General features: G+C 46.4%; 3 protein-coding genes and 2 pseudogenes across 3 annotated transcripts; 1 reads left to right on the plus strand and 4 right to left on the minus strand.

Moving 5' to 3' along the window:
- Positions 1-4,228: 4,228 nt before the first annotated feature.
- LOC133910171 (uncharacterized) lies at positions 4,229-5,936 on the minus strand. The gene has a single exon (XM_062352683.1). It carries the CDS (start codon positions 5,334-5,336, stop codon positions 4,551-4,553), a length of 786 nt encoding a protein of 261 aa, XP_062208667.1. The 5' UTR covers positions 5,337-5,936; the 3' UTR covers positions 4,229-4,550.
- Positions 5,937-8,115: 2,179 nt separating this feature from the next.
- On the minus strand, positions 8,116-8,858 carry LOC133910172 (uncharacterized). Its single transcript, XM_062352684.1, has one exon. The coding sequence runs from the start codon at positions 8,765-8,767 to the stop codon at positions 8,411-8,413; it is 357 nt and encodes a 118-aa protein (XP_062208668.1). The 5' UTR covers positions 8,768-8,858; the 3' UTR covers positions 8,116-8,410.
- Positions 8,859-11,901: 3,043 nt separating this feature from the next.
- On the plus strand, positions 11,902-15,926 carry LOC133909223 (uncharacterized). The gene is made up of 3 exons (XM_062351558.1): positions 11,902-12,834; positions 13,628-13,782; positions 15,292-15,926. The coding sequence occupies exons 1-3, from the start codon at positions 12,141-12,143 to the stop codon at positions 15,652-15,654; spliced, it is 1,212 nt and encodes a 403-aa protein (XP_062207542.1). The 5' UTR covers positions 11,902-12,140; the 3' UTR covers positions 15,655-15,926.
- A 368-nt stretch (positions 15,927-16,294) lies between these two features.
- Positions 16,295-19,032, minus strand: LOC133909225 (uncharacterized; annotated as a pseudogene).
- A 145-nt stretch (positions 19,033-19,177) lies between these two features.
- LOC133909228 (uncharacterized) lies at positions 19,178-21,759 on the minus strand (annotated as a pseudogene).
- Between the last annotated feature and the right edge of the window lie 11 nt (positions 21,760-21,770).

Consider the following 21,770-nt stretch of genomic DNA (forward strand, 5'->3'; position numbering starts at 1 on the left):
TATTATATCGCCATCTTCTGGAAAGCGTGGGCACCGCCGAAGTGCAAGTTTTTTGCTTGGTTGACTGTCTAGAACATGCCATGAACCACAGATCGCCTGGCGAAGAGGAGGTGGCCTTCGAACTCCATTTGCACCTTGTGCCGATGAGATCCAGAAACCTCACACCACCTCTTGGTCGACTGCCGTTTCACTAGGCACATTTGGGGACATGTTGCAACATGGCTTGCCCAGCCGCCCATCGGCCCCTCTAGCTAGTTGCCATTAGCTTCGATGCATGATTGGTAGTTAGCTATGGAAGCCACACGCTTCATTCCACGAAAAGGTTTCAGGTCGCTCCTCTTGTTGGTTTCCTGGGAGATATGAAATGAACGAAATCGCCACATCTTTGATCACCGAGAGCAATCGTCGGCCTAGATATTTTGCTCTATTCAGGAGGAAGCCTCCTTTTGGGCTTTTACGGGAGCATGCCAGCTAGGGCACCTTATAGCTCGAGAGTAGGCTTTCTGGCGAGCCTCAGGGGTCACCTGGGCCTGAGTTCTTTCTTTTTGTCCTGGTTACAAAAACGTTTGGTTGATCTATCGAGTCTCCTTATTAATTTAACAGAAAGTTCTCCTACCGATCCATTAAAAAATCACATTATGCTTTTTTTTTCCCAAAGAACAGGCAGACTACATACACTCTTGCTCACTGTGCATTTCTTTCATGATGCAGGATAGACAGAGTTTCTGGTCCTGTATAAGCGTTATGAGATGTACTGTGCTTGCACTAACTGTGGAGGAAGGAGTGTACAGAGTGTTAGATAGACGAGCCAGATGTACGTACTAGCTAGCTTGCCTATGTACGTGTTATTGCTAATCAACTAGTCTAGTCACTCTGAAACCTGAAACAACAAGATGAACTGTGAAAAGTGACTGTAGCTGGTTCGTTGCAACGTCAAGCACATGAGTTAAGCTCATAGAACCGGTATTACTACCATCATTCTCTTGTCCGTGTCGAGGCTGTATACGACAAAAATCTAAAATTAAACAACATATATAAGTGTATTTACTAAAATAGATAGCATATTATCGTATTTATAAATTTAGTATTCGTATTCGACGTATCATTTAAAAAATAGATTTTCGGTACACCGTACGTCGAAAAAACCATATTCGGCACACCGTGTGTTGAATACGGTATTATAGCCCATATTTGACACACCGTGTGACGGATATCAACTGTATTCGCACACGGTATACCAAATATTAATCGTATTTGGCACACAGTGTGCCGAATATGGGTTATAATACCGTATTCGGTACACAATGTGCCGAATATGGTATTTGCCTTTCGTGTGGTCTCCGATGGCGTGCAAAGCCCATATTCGTGTCGAATACGGTTGATATTTAGCATACGATATGCCGAATATGAGCTACAGTGCCGTATTCGGCACACCGTATACCGAATATTAACGTGCCTATGGTTTTTCGGCGTACGATATACCGAAATTCTATTTTCAATAAATGATGTATCGAATACGAATACTAAAATTATAAATACGATAATATATTATCTATTTCAATAAATATGTTTATGTATGTTGTCTAATTTTCGATTTTTGCTGGCTACATAGTACTCTTTAACACGGAAGGATTTGAAGGCCGCTGGGCATCGACGCACTGTTCAAGCACTGTACTGAACTTTTCAAACGCTGTGGTGTACTCTCCAAACACTGTTCACTTTTTTTTAAAAAAAATGTGCCTGCCGCCTGCAGAATCCAGCCATGGTGTCAATCTAGCCATCCATATGTCTTCACCCTCAGCCTTTGCTACCGACGAAATCACTGTCGCTCCTCGCTACTAGACCTACGGTGCTTCAATGCCGAGGAGGTCGCTTATAAGCTCCTCTACTTAGATCCCCGTCTTTCAAAACCGCTTCCCCAACCAAAGCTCCCGTGCTCCCATTGTCCACCACACCGGCCGAACACCACATCCACCTCGCCGACGAACTCCTAGCCGCGAGCCACGATGAGCTTCGCCATGCTCTCCTGAGCATCGCGCACCCCCTCCCTCCCTCCTTCCCTCGCCACAGCGCCCTACCACCATCGACCTGATCGCCGCCACACGCTATGGCCGCCGCCGAGCTAGACGCCGTCGTGTATGTCGCCGCCACCCGCTCAAATGGAATCCCATATCATATTAAAGCTCATGGTACCCCTCTCCAGCCAAGCTCTGCCACCGTTCACCATCGGCGACCAATCAAAGCTCGGTCAAATCACCGTCCCCCTCCCCATAAGCATTTTAGGGTATTTTGATTTTTGAAAAATTCGAGAAAATACCGAAAGGAATGTTAATTGTATTGATAAATCGGCTGAAATAATCTAAAATACATGGAAAAAAAATATGTAGATCTTAAATAAATATGAAATCAATTTTGTTAGGTTTGTATTACTATCGTCTACATGTTAAAATTATATGCATGAAAGTGCTACTGCTTTTTCTATAATTAAATGAATGTGTTAAATATTGATAAAGTCATAACTAAATGCCAAGATGTCTAAAATTGATGAATCTAATTTTATTAGCCTTTTTTTATTATGGTCTGTACAGAAAAAATATAGTTCAATTATGAAATGCATGACGGGCGCAGCGCGCCTTCCGTCCTAGTTGTGTTCATTCATCACAGAATGTCCTATTTTTCTGACCGTATTACCAGTATCCTATTTTTAATTGGAAATTTTCCATTAGGGTTCTTTTTTCTCAATTGTAGGAGAAGGAGAAGGAGAATGATAAGTAAGAGAAAGAAGAAACATGAAATGATCTAGACATGAATTATGATGAATGATACTGATGAGGTGTAACTTAAGTAGAAGATTGTTTATCTTGGTGTTTTATTATCCACTTAGCCTATTATCATAACATGTGTGACTGTGTCTATTTATGACTTGATGATTTTGTGTGACTGTGTATTATATCGAGTACTCAAGTTACGATATGGCGATAGTTTTTTAGTTGAGACTTATGCTATTATGTGGTCTACCTGTGTTTGATATGAATTGTTTTTTTAGTGTGAATTAATTATGTATCATGTTAATGCTTGAAGTCATGGTTCTACAGGTCAATGCCCTCCGTTTGAATTGTTCGGATAGACTGTTTTCAATATCCTTATGTTTCTGAGTCCGTACCCGTTTCTGGCTTTCTTATTTTTAAGAGAGAATATGAAAATAAAAATAGTTAGGTTTTTTTTTACCATTTCTATCCGTTTTCATCTCTGACATGTAGTCACACATGTTACAATAATAACATAATAGAATAGACTTCGACCCTCGTTTGATTCTGACGGCCGGATTGACCATTCCATCCCTACTGAGCCGCAAAACACTAAGACAAAACAATCTTTTACTCATAGAATGGCAAAACACCAAGTCAAATAATCTTTCGCTCAGTCTACAACTCATCAGCATCATTCATCACGATTTATGTCTATATCACTTCATGTTTCTTCTTTCTCCTCATTCTCATTCCCCTTCTCCTTCCCCTACAATTGAAAAAAGTCTCGATTACAAACGGTATACCGACAATCCAGTCAGAAAAATAGCAAAACAGTTTTTGTTCCGTTTCCACGTAAGTCCTAAAAATTCAAAAATAATTAAAAAAATATATAGAAAACGGATCATAACGGGTAAATCCCGTCCGTTTTCATCCTATGCCACTTCACTGGGAAGAGTTTCGAAAACATGAATCTTTTTTCTTTCGAAAACATGATTCTAATTTGTTGTCAAGGAAAAGCACTTTCCTTTACTAAGAAGAACCAGGAAAAGATCTTAGCTGTGACAGTGGAGTGAGGTCGCATGTCATGAACAAATTCAGTGGTACTCTGGCGCTACACTGCACCCATGGGTGGGTTTCAAGCCTGAGCAATGGAGCGTCCATTCACACGAACCGTGCATTCATGTCACGGGATGTTCAAATGTTCAGAAGTCCATAGCCTATAGGAGGCTTAGATACGGTCGCAAGCAAATTGTGGTGCGGCCGTGCGGTGGCGATCAGCGGTCAAGCCGCAACCGTGCACTCGTCGACCTCGGTGCCCACGCTACGGAACGATAGACTGATAGGTGCGGTGCGTTGAGTCGTTGAGCCACCGGTGCGGAGTACCAAGCCGAAAGTGAGGCCAGTCTTGACTATCGGTTGACACTGGCAACTTGCCCTAGAAATTGAATCACACAGAAAACTGAACATATGTATCACTCTGAAATCTGAACTCTGTAGCACATTGTGTGCTCATATTATTGCTGAGGTATGTGCACCAATCATTGGTTCAAGTTTCAACAAACAAGCTCTTCAAAGTGCAAAATTCCAAGCAGGAAAAAAACACCGAAATCGAAAACTCTCAGTTCTAGGCCAGTCCCCAATCACCGTCGGCCAAAGCCGTGCCCATCCGTCGCTGACGAAGATCGAGGACACTCGAGCGGCAGCTCGAGCCCACCTACCGGCAACCGCGGCACTGTCACTTAGAGCGGGTCCCAGCAACGACATATCCCGGGCCCAATTGTTTCCCGCCCTCTCCCCAACTTAATTTACCCGCCGACGGGCCCACTGCTCAGTCTCTTGGCTGTCGGACTTCTCCTCCTCCTCCTCGTCGGCCGCCGCCGCCGCCAACGCCTCGTCTCCCCACGAAGCGGCTCTTCTCCCGGACTTGAACCTCCGCATTCCCGCAATGCCCGGCTGCTGCTCCTCCCCGTCCTCGTCCTCCAACGCCATCTTCTTGGCCGCGCCGCCTCCTAACCGGCCACAGCCGTCGCACCGGAACATGGCCACCACGCCGTGCCACCACCCGCGGCGCCGGCCGTGCCGCTCCCGGTCGGACAGGACCTTCCCAATGCATGACACCTTGGGCGACCGCGGCTCCGCCTCGCCGCCACCACCGGCCGCGCGCTTGTCGGGCAAGATCCGGCCCTGCGACGGCTGGCGCCGGGTGAACCGCGGGCGGATCTTTGCCGGGAGGCCGAAGAAAGTGGTGCCAGCCGCGGCCGGTGCGCCGGCGACGCGCGTCGAGTTGGTCCGCGTCTTGGCCACGATGGGGTTGGAGACGCCGGCGGCCGCAAACTTGGGGTTGGTGCTGCCCTTGGTGGAGTCGTCCCGTTCGTATATCGGGTTCAGCTCCGAGAACGCCAACTCGTCGCCGATGGAGATGGTTATCGACTCGGGCGGGAAGTCAGGGTCCGGCGGCGGCGGCATCCGCGGCGGCGAGGCGTCCCCGCTGCCCCCCGCGATGACCGTCTCGCAGGACACCTTTCTGTCCCCGGCGCCGGCGCCGGCCACGCCGCACACCAGGCTCTCCAGGTCGACCTGAGGCATTGCGCACACACAGCTCGCTTCGATGCCCACTCTGCCTCAAGGTACAAGTGCAGGGCAGAGCAAGACTGCAAGAGATTATACTAGCAGCTAGGAGCCTAGGACTAGGAGCAGGAGCAGAGGCAGCGAGGAGTGGTTGCTACTGGGCGCTTCCCTACAAAATTTTCTTGAGGTAGATGGGGGGAGGCAAATCACAGCGATGCTGCATCAGCAGTGCTCAGAGGCTGTCCTATAGAAATATTAGTGACTCGGAAAATGCCACCTCTGAAACGAAACGAAGTCCAAAAACGGATCTCGACCATTTGTCTCCCCGAAACACCAGTCTCAGTGAGTTGAACGAAGAGTTTACCCACTAGCAACTGAGGTTAAAGAAAGGCGATGACAATGGCAGCCTATGAAAGCAGCAAGCAAGTAAATCTCCCTAGTCTACGATAATGGCGAAGCAGACGGGAGTGACCAAGGCGATTTTATGTCGATCTTGAGTCCTCCGACAGTGCCCTGCTGTGGCCCTCCTGATTAATAATTTTAGTCTTTTCATTTTCCGCGTGGAACGGCTAGTGATCCCTTGAGACCGATCTGTCTTTTAGTTACGCAGCAGTGACCACCAAAATGTGATGAACCTGTTCGCAAATAAAGAACAGTTGCGCCTGCAGGATCATCAGGGCAGTCGATACCTGTCTTCAGTTAAAAAACAATTTCACCACCTCTAACTAAAACCAAGATCAGTAGCACACCAGTTTTTTTACAGTGGTCAGAAGTACGATTTTGATGGGTAATTTTACAGCAGGAGTGGTAGTTGATGAACAGAAAGAGGGGGAGGCTTGGTAAAAGGAATCAAGGCCAGTTCTTGGCACAAGGGCTGTTCGGCTATCACATGGCCATGTCGGACTGGGAAGTGAGTAGCAGAAGGCATCAGCTGGGCGCCAGCCCAATTTGTACTATTTTGTTGCCTTCGCTGCACATATAGCAGAAGTCTTTGATCGATGGGCTCTGTGAAAAAGGACCGTGTCTTAGCTTATAAACGTGCAATTTTGCCCAGTCCTCCGAGTTTCCAAGCTCGCTTGACATGGCAGCATTACATGAGATGAGCCTAAGAGCATTTCCGGGCTAATAACAAAACATAGCACATGACCTAACGATCGGAGAGCAGTGCTCACGATTCGCTACCTCTATGTCATCTTTAGCATCAACATCATAGCGTTTTCGGCATCTTCTCCAAAGGAGATCAATCTCCTCCCGATGCTTCTCCCCCTTATAAGATCGGTATGTTCACTGCAATCACATATGTTATTTCATCATGTCTCTCATAATCCGTTTTCTATGTTTCTATCATCGGGTATATTAGAGAGATATTTATATAGCGCTGCTATATACATATCTAAAGTACGCTCCTGCTATATGATCATGCTAGATTATTTGTTCAACTCCATGATTACTCATAAATTAAATTAAACTTAAAAGTGCTGATTTTTCCAACATATAAATCATCAAGATTTCTAAAATGGAGACGCAATAACAACACTGAGAGTATCAATATGTAAACCTGTCAACAAAAGTGCATTTATCCTAGGAAATTCGTCGAGTTGCATCTTGATTCCGAAGAGGTCCAAACTTGGATCTTGGTCAACAGCCCCACAGGCGCATAAGCTCCCATGGGGTCGGAATTATTGTACTCTGCGACAGATTCACATTATGAAACAGTGACGAATGGGACGAGGGGCCAAATTAAGATCAAGTGTCAGGTATGCCGACTTTGAATCTTAGTAGGCTTAGACATCTTCAATGGTTTCCTTTTGTGAGTCCCGTTTTATTTTCTAAGAGATTCTTATTTTCTTCAACGCTCTAGGTTCATTCTCTCCACCTCATGATTCTCTCATTTCATTTCACAATTCCCTTAGAAGGGAAGCTATTGGAGATGAGAGAAAATAAAGGGAATAAGAATAGGGATGAGAATTAGAAAGAAAACGAAATGAAAGAAATATGGTTGAAGATGGTGTAATAATATGTGCCCAACAACTATAACAGGCATCAAAGGCAGGATTTCTGAACTGGAGCACCCAAGCAACAACTATAGCAGAGTATTCTTGTCAAAGCAAGTCAAAGGAAATTAGAGGGCTAGTAGAATCTCGATTGTACAATAATCGCATTGCACAGTTGAATGCAAGTCTTTCAAGATTCAGACCGACAGCGGCAATAATCAATAATGCATCGAGCAAACTATTCAACAACAGTACATGGTAATACAATTACACAATCAAATGCATGTGCTAAATGGACACTTAGCAATTATTTGGTTCGAGCTCAAGAAAAATGTCAAGATAGTTTGTTATCACTCGATCATAAAATTTTGTACGATGAGACGCTGACTATAGAAAAGAGCAATATTTTAAGGCATAACAATGAGTCTGAACAATTTGATTTCTACAACTGAACTTCATACCAACCTACTTGATAGTTCACAATAGACAATGTTTGGTTGCGGGTTCTAGAAATTAGCAGGAATATTAGTCGAGTTGGTTGAGCTCTTTCTGTCAATTTATCCGGAGGACCATACAATGCACTGCTGATCTTCTGCAACCAAAAGCCATGCTAAAGGCCAAAATTAGGCTGCCAGCACGTTGGTTGAGCTTTCTCTATCCATTTGTCCATAAGACAGCCTAATACACTTCTCCAATGATGATAATTCAAGAAGATTCAATGAGATCACAGTATTAACTCAGTCAGCAATCCCACCATTACATCAAGTGGATAAGAGCAAACCAGCATCATGGAGTGCAAAACATTCGACGTAGCATGTTCACTAAGATGGGTTTTGGTGATGTTAACAATAAATTCAAATCCTTCGTGGGGAAGATCATACATGATCCACAAAATTTTAAGCTTCTCCCGAATGATTCAAGTACAAACAGAGAATCACCAAAGTCTCAGCACTTTATATTATATCTTCCTCTACTTCTGATCTAGGATCACCTACCAGACAAGAAACCAAGGACAGCCGCCAGCTCAAACGATGGGGAAATTGCTCTGAATCTTGTACCCCGTCACGTCAAGAAATTGGCAATGAGAGGCTTACTCCGTCACGGGCCGGAAACGGGCTTGGCGGGCCCGGCCGCCGGCTGCTGCGGCGGGGAAGGGGTCGGGGCAGTGGAAGAGGAAGCAATCTGCGACTCCTCGGCGGCGGCGAGCTTGCGGAGGCGTTCCTGGAGGACGCGGACGCGGTCCTCGGTGCGGCGGAGCTTCCGCCAGCGCCAGGTGAGGTAGGCGCCGAGGCCGCCGTAGACGAGGATGTAGGAGCCCCACACGTAGGGGTAGGTCTCCGCGTGCTCCTTCGTCTTCCTCCACTGCTCCTCCAGCTTCGCGATCACGCCGCCTCCATGCGTCGCGCCCTCCTCTGGCGCCAGCGGCGCGGCCTCACCGTCCCCGGCGGCCGCCATAGCTGCGCTTCTTGGTGTGTGGCCTTGCGGGTGGGGCTCGTTTCGATTTCTTTAGGGCAAGCGCGGAATGTGGGGAGCAACTTGTGATGGACACCGGCCCAAGCTGGTTTCATTAGCGTGTTGCTTTGCGCTTGTATATGGGCTTGTCTGAATCTTCACTGGGCTCGTAATTTTAGGGCCATATCAGAGAGAGGATAATTTTGGCTACCTTAGTGGGCCAAAACGATAGCCCACAAAGTTTCAACCGGAAATGGGCTGAAAATTCTGGGCCGGCATCCGCCAGCCTTTAATTACCTGCTGGCGCTGTTCGGTGTCAGAGCCTACTACTGACAGTGAAGCTGACCCATCTCTAAAATTTATATGGATCTTGCTAGTGCTAGCTCTAGCTATGCAAGAGAATGACATGTTAGTGCTATCTCTTAGATAAGAAAACAGTTTCTTTTAAAATTTATATGGAACTTGTCGTTTATAAATTTTAATACTTTACATGTTGTCCTACTTTAGCTATATAAGATATGAGGAGTTGTGAAGGATAAGATTTTTATAAATTTAAAAAAATATAGTCTCTCACTTTAAATCTAGTGACAGAAGATGTCCGGCTGGGACGAAACTGTTTATTGTCAGAGCTCCTTCATGTGGGATAACCGGTCTAGCACGTGCTGCTGCTACCCAGAGCAATTAAGGTGGATCGTGTCGCGGCTATAAAATTGATCTATGGGTGGTCTGGTTCATCTGCGCGGTGTCAGTATCCCAGCGAGCGCATGTTGAAGACCGTGCCTCGACGACGCCGCAGCGAGAGGCCGAGAAGGAGCGCCATGCCCATGTGAGGTGTCGTGGGCGAACGGCACCAGACCGGATCAAGCGAATTCATCACGGCCGTGCCGCCGCGGCAGTGCGACACGCCACGCGGATTGGCCACAAGCCCACAAGGCCGTCGCGCCACTGTGTGGTGCGTCGTCGTCGTCGAAGCGACACTTGAACGGATTTGGGCAGGTCTGACGTCTGGGCCGCGCCTGGGCTGTCAGTGCCTCGACGGTTGTTGGTTGAACCAGTCTTCGGGGCTACTCGACCGCTAGGACTGTCCCATGGTTTTGCTTTCGTTTGGCGTTGTCGAGAGGCAATCGGCAACTCTATTTTTGGCGACGAAGAATTTTATGTTAGCCTGATCGTTCGAAGCGGCAACTCTACTCTCAACAGATTCTCTTTACGGTTAGATTCTCGTCGTGAAGGGATTTCCGTTCCCTTCAGCGCTCCCAACAGTTTCCCTTCACGGTTCTTTTCACGACGGGATTCTCAGGTTCATTCCCTTCAGAACGGTATTCTCTCTCCGTTCCCTTCGCGATTCCCTTCGAAGGGAAGCTGTTGAAGATGAGAGAAAATAAAAGGAATGGGAACGAGGAAGGGAATCGGAAAAGGAACGAAATGAAGGAAATATAGTTGAAGATAGTCTAACACCTGATCTAACAGTCCCAGGATCGAACATCTGGTTACGAATTTATAATCGAGTAGATGCCAATTCAGTAACAGTTCAGCTACTAGAGGCAGGACTCCTGCCAATGGGTACTCACTGCAACTATTAGATCCCGTTTGTACCTCTTGACCTCTTAGTATGAGTGATTGTATGAAAAGAGCTTGTCAACGAACTTAAATGTTCATCTTCAAAATACTCCTAAGACATCATTCTTGTCCCGTTGGAATGTAGTACTGGATTCTTTTGAATAAGTGATCACCAGGTGCGATTCTAGCTTTCAAATCTTTTCGTTGAATTGTGTCTCCTAAACCTTAAGGTTAGTAATCCATTGCCGTCAAATGCGTTATTATATAGCTCCTCGTTAGGATATTTTCAGGTTTCCATGGAGCACTGGGGTGATCGCTAACGCTTTTGGTTATTTGAAGGTCACCTTGAAAGCAGCGGCGGATCCACAACCGTGTTAGGATGATACAGGATGGCTCTAGCATAGAAAATCCTATGTATCTTTATGTAGTATCTAACTCAAATTAGCCTATATAACTTCAAATCAGCCCAAATAACTTCATATCAGTTTAATATACATTGGCTCAACCCCGGCACAGGTTTGTTCTTGGATCCGCCCCTGCTTGAAAGTTCAAGACTTAACAAAACGTTGTGATTTTAAGGACCGATCCACCCATTTAAAAGACAGGTTGTCAAACAGGCCAGCGAGTCTAGGGGAAAAAAACACAGCACTGGTTTGGAATTGATTGGTGCTTACAATCCTAAAGAAACTTAAAATGCAAGAAATCTTTTTACAGGGCGTTCGGATGCAGAACATAAAAAAACACATGGATTTAGAGAGAAATATAGAAATAAATGAAAGTTTGTATGAGGTTGGACTGGTGTTGGAATTTTCTCCAAAATTGTTATGGATCGAGGCATTCCTTAGGAACTTCGTAGGATTTCAGTGGGTCCATTCCTTTATTGCGTTTCGAGGATCTACTTTACAAAGATAGCCTTAGAATGATTAATCGCACTGCATAATGTTGCACCTTTCGGTGGGTTATGTTAGCTAGGCTAGACTGGCTAAGGGCTAAATTAACTCTCTGCACCAGAAATGTTTGGCACGTTAAACTCTAAAACTAAGTAGTGGGACCAACCGCAAATTATATTTTCAATAAGATAAATTCTTGCCATTTCTCTAATATATAAAACACAAATGTGTTCTCATAACATTTCTTTCCTTACTTTTCATCCATCTAATAAAAATATCTAACATTTGAATAGTTTAATTATTTTTATCATCCACTCTCGTTCTGCAGTCTCATCATCTGTTTTACTAATATAAATAAATAAAAAATCAAAAGAAAAATTAGCAGTATTCTTCTCATCTTTTTGGATCCCATCTAAAACCAACCTAGAACATCACTCTTGATATATTACTCCAATAATATTCTGATAACATATATGCTTTTTCATACCTTAATTTTATATTTAATATTACTATATTTAATATTTATATTTTTGTTGCCATGCATAACACTTAGCTAGTAATGCTAAAAACAACCCATCGCCATTGCATCCGCTCCTGCTGCCCCACAGACGTTCTTATAAATCTGACAGTGTTCCATCAGTCAGACGGATCCTGAAAAACAGGCTTAACAGCCTACCAGCAGCGCCACGCATAACACTTAACAAATCTTCCGGATCAAACCAACATCCTTAACAAAATCCACGCAGAGCAGCAAAAAGGTCGGCCAGCCCGGGCCCACAAATACCTCCGCCAGACCGCCAACCTCGCCCCCACCCCAACGGCCCTCCCACGCAAGCGCATCCCGCCTCGCTCCCACTCCACGCCGCGGCGGCCGCGCTCCTCCGCCTTGTCCCCAAAACCTTTCTCCCCGCACGCTCCCGTTCCCCATGGGCAATTGCTCCCCGTCCCCGCGCCGGCGCCGCCCGACGGAGCCTGGCTCCCCGCCTCTCCACCGCACCGTCTCCGCGCCCACCGTGACCGTCAACTCCACCACCTCCGTGTCCCCGTACGCGCTCGCCAGATCCCCCTCCGTCTCCGCCGCAGCCGTCGACGCCGAGGACGGGAACGTCGTGCGCGTCTACGGCTCCGACGGCTGCCCCGTCGCGTGGCGCCTCCGCGTCTCGCTGCTCTACAAGGCCGCCGCGCCCGTCCACTTCACGCCCTCCGAGGCGGCCCCGCTCGGCCGCCCCGTGCTCCGCCTCTCCGCCGCCGACCCGGAGGTCTGCGGCCCCGCCGACGAGCTGCTGCATCACGTGGACGCCCGCTTCGAGGGCAAGCCACGCGTCGCGCCGCCGGAGAGGTCCCGCCGGGCGTCGCCGGCGGCCGCGGCCGCGGAGGAGATCGCCGAGCTGGTGCGGCTGCAGCACCTCAGCGCGGAGCGGCACCTCGAGGGCGTGGTGGCGAAGGTAGCCGAGATGGTGAAGAAGGGGAAGAAGTCGGGGAAGGGGAGGACCGTTGTGGAGGGCGCCGAGGTGAGGAGGGTCGGCAAGTGGTACGGCGATGCAATGGAGGTGATGCTGGAGCACGCCAGGATGGAGGAGACGCTGATCTTCCCTGATCTCCAGAGTGCAGCGCGTCCAGGTTGATTTAAATATGATCGCATTTATTTGTGCTGCATTACGTTATGCTCATAATTTTCATTGGATATCCATAGAGTTTTAGGCATTTGGTCGTACCTGTTTCCGTGTTTTACTAGTTTCGTTAGATTTGCACACCCAAACACTGCTGGTTATCTAATGGGCATATGTGTTTTTCGAGGATTTATGGGGAGGGTTTAACACATGCCTGCATCCGTCATTTCCTGTTGCACAAAAAAAGCGGTGCATTTGCCACTCCACTGTTTGATACCTTGCTCCATACGCAGTTCACATTCGTTTTTACTGATATTTTAGGTCCATTGGTTATTTTGAGGGATTGTTTACTAGTGCTGGTAAGTTTTGATGGATTTGGAGAATCTATTTAGATAGATGAGATAAAGGTGGCGTGTCCCTTTTCTTTCTCAATATGTTGCTGTACTTTGATCCAAAGTCTGTATTCCCCTGCCTTTCAACCTGTGCAGGTCTCGCTTTGTTCTGACCGGTAAAATAACCTAACAAAAGATTGCAACGTCGTGTACCAGAGCAAAGCTACTGATGAAAAACTGCACACCATTTGGCAGCTTCCAAGTCAAAAACAAGCAAAATGAGGCAATGCGAGAATTGTACTAACAATCTCCCACACCCGAAGTGGAATCATACCAATAGACCAGACCAAACGCTTATCTTGGCATCTTCGATCCAAGAGCTTAGTTGCGGATTTGTTTAATCAGCAAGTGGTTACTTCCCGATATGATTAGGTTGTAGTCTTATCTGGTGCTAAATACTTTGTGTGGCAGGTGTGTGTGATAAGGTTAACGAGCAGCATGGGAGGCACCTGCCAATGATGAATGGAATCAAGGAGGATATAAAAACACTGCTGACGTTGGAATTAGGCAGCCCCCTCTTCCATGAGGTGCTGGTCAACCTCTCGGTTCGTCTCAAAACTTTGCAGGTACAGGGTCAATGCATTTTGTAGCCAGTCAATCTCATCTTACTGTTCTTTTTTTCTTCTGCAAACTCATCTTACCGTTCTTCATCTGCCAAGAGCTTTAGAATTCTGTCTCTGCATTGCTTCTGAAATGTTTCAACTTAGTGCAGAATATACACTAGTACTAGGCTTTCTGATGGTGCAAGGTAGTATTTTGGTTTGAATGTCATGCGTGAAAGAATAGGCCAAGCACTATCTTAGGTATCTTCGGAAGTGTGCCATATGTCAACGGTCAATTGTTTAGGAGGTTGTTATGCAAACTTCACCTTTTGTAACTTGCAAGGCTTCTCTAGTGCCTTCAGGCAAAAGTGATAGTTATTTGTTGGTGCGGGTGTTATACTGTCCTAATCATACCCTTTTAGCAAATAATCTGCCATGAGAGATTCTCAGAGAAAGAGTAACCGAAACTTCGACTGAAGTGGGCTAGAAGAATGACGAGGGATCATTCACCAAGATAGCCTGAGGATAAAATCAGTTCCTTTCATCCTCCCGTGGAAAAGTTTGTTAGTCTGTTGCACTACTGTACACTTGCACTTTTCAGTGAAGTGGGAAGATCATGTAGGTCATTGATAAGGACCACTTCCAACCTAATTTTTCTATAAAACTTGCGTGGTCTGTCAAATAGGATCTGGATTCACCACCATGGCTATTGCATACAGCTCTTCTACTGCATTGGTATTGTGTTTATGGGGAAGTTGGAAAGGAAAAAGTAGGCTGCAGCAGAGCGCAACCTATTTGCTCTGTAAAACTTGCATTGTTTCAGCAACAAATTGCTTGGGAAATTTGGAGTCTTAAAATTGGATAGGGATCCACCAACATGGTTTTTGCACACAGCTCTACTTTACACTGGAAATTTGGAGGGTGTGTAGTGAACGTTGAGGGGAGAAAGTAGGATGCAGCCTCGCTCAGTACAGCTGGCCCTATTCCACATGTTCCTACCAAGCTGTTGAAATGAGTTTGACATAGGTCTGGAGACTATTGTCAATCGCATATGGGGGCACTCATCATGTACGCTTCCATTCCATGGATGCTTCACCTCTTTTGCTGAGATACCAGTCAGAAATCCTTGTTGCGCACCTGAGATTTGGTGACTGCCCTCACTGGGCTGGTTACTGATAACATTGGTTGATAAATGATTAGGAAAAATTAGCCAGCAATTTGGCTCAGATCGAGCTTAGTAACCTTAGCAACCTTTGAAGTTTGCTCAATGTTTTTTAAATGGTATTTTGAACCAGTGAATGTAATTCGTATGGATAAGGAGAAACTTGTCCGTAGAATATGGCAACTATTTAGAAATGAGCTCATGTAATAGGATTAGGTACTGATTTGACTTTTACAAATTACAATCGATTACTACTGGTAATTCGATATTAAGAAGAAACAATGAACTCCTTCATAAGCCATTACAAATTAACTTCACATTTCTATTGATTCATGTTTGGTGTATATCTGAAATCTTTCAAACGTTGGCAGGATCACACCAAAGAGCACTTCAAGGAAGAAGAGAGTGAGCTGCTCCCACGATTAGAAGCAGTAAGACGGATGCAGCGGGAGGAGGGGAAAGTTTCTGACAAGTCTAATTCTGCATGGGCTTCTGAGGCGATAGGTACAATGGAGGTGACACACTCAACAAAGCTCTTCCCCTTCTTCATGACTGGTCTCCTACCTCAGGAGGCTGTGCAATACTTAGATCTAGTATGCCGATGTACGAAAAGCACGCGGCATCTGGTCTCCATGCTCAGATCCCTCGCGGAGCGCCTGGAAGATGCAAACCCATCAATTATTCACAACAACCCCACCAAACTGTATGAGCATCTACTTGTAAAATCCCCATAAGCTCAAAGCCCCCTCTGTGCAGCTACTCGGTGTGTGCCACTTAAATTGTGAAAGCTAACCTTTTCTTTTCTTATTTGGAGTGCAGCTATGTATTTCGGGTTTATTGAGCGATTGTGAAAGCGTGTATAGCATATGGTGTTATCCCCAGCGTGTGTTGAAATGGGAATGATTGTTTCTGACTACTTCAGATTCAGAGGTGGTTTCCGGTTGTAATCTGTTGATGCTAATTCGACTCAGAATGAAGCATGATCACGGCTTCAGGTGTTCATATCTGATCTGCTTGTGATGTATGTATGTTGTAGATATGCAGAGGCTCTTTTGTTTCACTGAAGTAATTCGTTCTATCCTCTCTTATGAAGAGTACTTTGATTTCGGTGAAGGGAGTGCTTATTGGAGCAAAACAAGAGACTCTGAAACCAGCATTTCAAAACTTATGCCGAAACAATGAAACCATGCCCGATGTAACGAACGTTGGTTACCACTACTAATATGACACTAATTCACGGTTCCTGGCTACTAGACACTACAAGTGGACGAAACCTGACTACTAATTCAGAAACTAGGCTGATCAATAAGCTCAGAGCAGCATCAGTGTCAGATCCTGGGCAGATCCGACATGAATCGGCACAAGAACAGCGAATTCAGAGATAAATTGGAGAGATTTTCGATAGCAACCAGATAAATTCAGATGGTATCCAGAAGGTACAGTACTCTAGCTAAACCTAGGCAACTTCTTTCTCAAAGATCTCACCTGCTCTATTCTCCTAAAAAGTTACAGCGTTGGGCTTTACTGAAAAGAGGAAGAAAAGTTGTTAGCACCCGTAACAGTATATTACGGGACACGTTGTGGCCGTTGGATCGACTTAAAGCGATACCTTTGAATGGTGGATGTTGGATCTTCATTTACGCGCGCAGGCTCCTTCGCCCCTTTCTTCAGTCGTCGCTGCATCTTCAGTGTCGTCAGGCTACAGGGTCACCACGCCAGCTACGGATAAGAAGGCGTCCGTCCACGCCATGGGCGGACCCACCATGATGCATGGGTATTCAATTGAATACCCAACTTTTTTGCAAAAAAATTAAGTATATAGCACATATACTACGTATATATATCTTTGCTGCTTCAATTCATCAGACCACTCAGCAAATTGTAAACTAATTGTTTTAGTAAACTAATAAAAGTGATTTCACTAATTTTGGAGGTGTTATGGATTAGTTATGAATTAATCTATCTGCAACATATTTACTCAATCCTGCACGTTACAATAACTATTTTAAGATTTCATGTATTTTTACACGATAGAGGATCATGTAAGAAGACTAAAAAATTTTGTTTCATAATTTTTGGATTAGTAAATAATTAACTATGCATTTAACTCGAATTAATAAATGAGTTGCACGTTTTTCTTTTTTTTCAAACTTACTCTCCATGTAATATGATGTAAAGTATATTATTTTTGAAAACAAATTTCACAAAAGGTCTTATAATTGTCTCTAGTTTTTTTTTTAGAATTTTTTGTGATTTTTTTAAATTTTTTAAATTTTTGGACGTGTTTTTGCAACAAAATCAAACTTTTGGAGGTTTTTTTTGCAACAAAATAATTTTTGGAGGGGAAAGTTAAAATCCAAGTGACTTTAGGAGGGTTTGCATTTTTCCCTAACTGAAAAGAGCCCACATAGCAACAAATATCAGGTATTTATGATCTTTATGTTGTGACTGCCCAGTTCGGCAATCAGCAGTTGAGCGTAAATTTTTTGTGCAAGTTAAGGATAGTGACATCATTAAACGCTTCCAAGCCATAAAGGAACACAAAGTTAAATTGTAATTTTGTTTAAATGCTTTGTAATTTCTTTTAATTAGTTGAAACTTCTCTACTATGAACAATTTATACTTTAAAATTTACGCTATTATGGACTTCTCGTATTTTGGATTGAACATTTTTTTTAATACTGAATACCCAATCGTTAAATCCTGTATCCGCCACTGGTCCACGCGGAAGATACGGCCGCGGTGGCGCTACTACTATCCACGGAAGGCACTGTCCCCGGCGTGTCCGCCGGCTGAGCCGATGTCGTCCCATCGCCAGGTGACGGTGCCTTGGTGGGCGCTTCGGATGGGCGTGGCCCGGGGGGACCCCGGGCCGGTGAGACCGGCGCAGGCACGGTGGGCGGCTTGCCCCTCAAGAAACTTGCGGCAATGCTTCGACTGCCGTGCGGCGAGCATCGTCGCAGCAGCCATGGCTGCGCAAAGCCTCACCCCGTTCTCCTTGCACGCCTAGACGACAATGAGCTATGAATCTATGGCCAATGCAGCACTACAGGAGTATGCAGTCTGGAGAAACGAACACGAAGTCTGGAACTCACATCGAGCACACTTGTCGTCTCGTCGCGGCCGAGCCCGAGCCGCAGCATCTGCGTGGACCTCTCCGTGCCGGTCTCCACGAACGGCAGCGTGGACGTCCGAAGCCCGTTGATGGAGTAGCGCACCATGTCCACCCCGCGCGCCCAGAACGGCTTCCAGGTATCCCGCTGCGGTATCCTCTCCTCCAGCCCCGCCTCCGCCGCCGCCGTCTCCTCCGTGCTGCGCTCTCCATCACCGCCCAGCGGCGCCACGAGCTCCCACGCCAGCGCGTTCGCCGCCGCACACGGCCGTGTGGATCCGGACGAACAGCGCCGCTCCGCCCGCGGCGGCAGGCGGCAGCTCGTAGAGCGTGGCGAAGAGCACCGGTGCGTCGGAGGACTCGGGCTCGGTCCATGGGTTGCGGTTTAGCTCGTGCTCGAGGAGGGCGTGGAAGTCGGGCGCGGACTTGGGCGCGGGGAGCGGCGCGAGGGGGAGCAGCGGAGGCTGCGGCGGCGCGGGGGAGGGGAAGGCGAGCGTCGGGCGCGGAGGACGGGGTGCGCGCTCTGGAGGGAGCGCAGCGCGGCCTGGAGTGTGGTCACCGCTGCCTCGGCCGCGGCGCCGCGGGAGAGGTGGAGCGCGAGCAGCGTCGTACCCGTGCCGCCCGGCACGGCGTGGCACCAGCTGTACTCCGTGCCGCCCGCCGCGTGGGTGCGCCACTCCGCCGCATCGGGCTCGGCGCCCGTGCCGCCGCTCGCGGGATCCATGAGGGGGACGCTGCTGATGCTGCCCTCGGCGCCGCGCAAATAGGCGTTTGTGCGTGTGAGTTTGGATCGGAGAAGACGTGTTCGACTGGTGAGTGATCTGATCTGAAGGGGCGGTGTCTCCTTGTCGCGTTGTCCGTAGCTCGTCAGCAGCCTGTTCCGTGGCCGTCTCTGCTGATGGAGAACCACTGACCTGACGAGGCGTTCTGACGTTTCAAAGCAGAGAGTGAAATTTCATTCAAAATTTCAAATGAGAGGTCGAAAGCAGCTACAAAAATACAGTGCTATGGCGCCATCCAAAGCAGAGAGAATTTCCTGCCAGCTATCAAGTTATCATATGAAATCAAGGGAACCATGAGTCTATCATTTCAATTGTTTTGTGAACTCGATGCCAGACGTTCATCTACTACTCAATATCCGCATAGAAACAGAACAGTTTCTTCTTTATTAAACGAGGAACATTGAAACAAAGTATGGGGCTATAATGATTTCTCTATTGGTAACGGAAAGTATAGCATGTTGTCAGAAAAAGAAAAGAAAGAAAGCACAAAGGGCTCATTTGGTAACAAAATGAGAGTAGAAATGTTATCCCTCCGGTCATCAAACTTGGCGTGTCACACTAAATGAATGTTCCAAATGACAATAATATTCAATTTTGAACAGCTGACAGGAAGTTAGGCGCAATTATCTCGAGTAGTCCCTTGGGGTTGTCCACATGAATCCAATGGCCAGAGTTGGGGAGAACGTGAAGTGACACTTTCCCTGCATCAGGTTTGCGCTCTCTCCTTGATAATGCTTTTAGCCTTTGAACATCATCGAGGTCCCATCGATCACTGCGCTCTGCTTGTACTATTGCAATCTCCAAATCCTTTGGTGGGTGCTCCAGCAGTGCCCAATAGCTCCTTTCCCTGAATTTTAACAATAATTTAACTCAGCAACACAATTGACAGCAAAACATAGGTCTGATGTCATATCAACAGGAAATACTTGATGCTCATGCATAATACACGGTTACATGAGAACTTCACTAATTGAAGATGGATAAGGAATAAGATCAGAAAAGAGTCTAGTCATTGGCGGTAAAACAGCACCAAAACTTACCTATAAGAATTAAACATGAGGTCACATGTTTGTTGTCCTTCTTTAAGTTGCTGCCAATCCATTCTGAAAGTGACTTTGAAAACCCAAGGCTGAGCATATGGTCGACAACCCACCTGGTAGTAAACAATAACTCAAATTAGCATCAAGGATATGAACACATGCAAATCATTAACATGTGCAATTCCAGAGGCTCCTCATGCTAAACGTCCTGAAAGGTTCAAAATATTTTCTATCCTTCAACACTAAGGTTGCTTGCCTGACTGAATCTACAGTACAGAGAAAATAATTGTTACATCAGGCATCAAAAGAACATATTTAAAATTTTCAAAGGGCTATACTTCTGGTCGACTGTTAATAAGAAGTACTACAGATTTGGTAAACGACCAGTACCTAGACTTCTAGACTTTTATGTTTCCCTTAATATACGCAATTATCTCTTCTGAACATCAAACTAACAAATCCTCCACAAATGACTTTTAAGTTAATAAAGCAGTTGTTAAAAATGCTCTACCAAAATTTTGCGTCCATACTACTTTCACAATTTGTTCTATGTGTGTGTGTGTGTTGCTAGTGTTTGTATCCATGTAGATATATAAATGCATCAGGTAGCAAGGATGACTAAATCTCAGCAAGGGAAGGGATGAGATAGTACTTGCGCGATGGAAGTGAAGAGGGAAGACTCACTAGAGTTTGCAGAACCCGTTCAACTTCACCATCACTGTTATCAGTTTCTACTTGTCCAGGGACAGAATCAAGCACCAGAGCTGTTCTGCATCAAAGGAAAATATAGCATAGTGATAAATATCCTCTACTCTGAATCCAGTAATATGCACTGTGGGCAAGAACAACAAATTACCAAACCCTCCAAACCAGTACAACAAACTAAGGATGCAAATCAAATGAACTACAATTATAAGACGCAAGAAGCTAAGTAACTGCCCCCAGTCGTACTGTGATGTAGATTCTAGTTACAGGTACACAACTAAAAAATGTGCTTATTTGTCTTAACATACAGAAGCATGAAATTGCAGTTTTCCGCATCCAATTTGTTATCACATCTAAGTAAACCTCTGTGCAACGATATTTTCACTTACAAAATCAAAACAATCTGCGAAGATTACAGATGAACAAGTATCTTAGAATAAATTGCGCCAAGGCTAACAATAACTCCTCGCACCTGTTTGGGAAGAACAGCAGACTCTCCATACAAACCACGCGAGCAGCTCTCTGCGAAGTCTAGCCCGACCTTTCCACCCATGGAGTGACCCACAACAACATCCGGCCATGGCCAGCCACGGGCCTTCACCAAATCGGCGAGGTCCTTCGCGGCAGTCGACATGTCGTGGGGCGGGCCGAACCCTTTTATCCCGGCCGACCTGCCGTGGTTCCTCAAATCCACCAGAACCATCCTCCACTCTGCACGTCAATGCATACACACGCAACGCCATAAATTTAGTTCTCTAATCAACTCGAGGCAGCGGAGAAAATTAGGGACAAGTAGTGTGGTTGTTGCATAAAATTTGAGGCTCGAGGATACCGTCCGAAGGTGCGCGATTGTGGAGTTCGGAGGCAAGGGCGCGAGAGAAGGAGCGCCAGTTACGGCTGGAGCCGAGGAGGCCATGGAGGACGAAGGCGGTGGCGGTGGGAGGCTTCGCGGGGGACAGCTGGATCTCGTCGAAGGCGAGGGTTTCGGCCTGGTTGGGGGCGTCGGAGTGGACGGGAGAGGAGAGGAGGAGGCACGGACACGAAACGGAGGAGGACGAGAGAAGGCGCGAGCGGAGGGAGGATGCGGCCCGGAGAGACGCCGCCATGGCCGATCGCCTTTGCGGGAGCCCTGGCCAAGGCCGCGACGTCAGTATGAAGCCGCCGAAGGCTCAATCAACCAGTTCAGGCTAAAAAAAATGAAAAAGGAACGA

This window comes from Phragmites australis, chromosome 2, assembly GCF_958298935.1.
Source record: "Phragmites australis chromosome 2, lpPhrAust1.1, whole genome shotgun sequence".
NCBI lineage: Eukaryota > Viridiplantae > Streptophyta > Magnoliopsida > Poales > Poaceae > Phragmites > Phragmites australis.

Excerpts from the sequence above, each read along its gene's own strand:
- LOC133910171 (XM_062352683.1), bottom strand. The coding sequence starts at position 5,336 with ATGCCTCAGGTCGACCTGGAGAGCCTGGTGTGCGGCGTGGCCGGCGCC.
- LOC133910172 (XM_062352684.1), bottom strand. The coding sequence starts at position 8,767 with ATGGCGGCCGCCGGGGACGGTGAGGCCGCGCCGCTGGCGCCAGAGGAG.
- LOC133909223 (XM_062351558.1), top strand. The coding sequence starts at position 12,141 with ATGGGCAATTGCTCCCCGTCCCCGCGCCGGCGCCGCCCGACGGAGCCT. Across the intron at positions 12,835-13,627 it reads CCAGAGTGCAGCGCGTCCAG|GTGTGTGTGATAAGGTTAAC; the intron begins GTTGATTTAAAT and ends TTTGTGTGGCAG. Across the intron at positions 13,783-15,291 it reads TTCGTCTCAAAACTTTGCAG|GATCACACCAAAGAGCACTT; the intron begins GTACAGGGTCAA and ends AAACGTTGGCAG.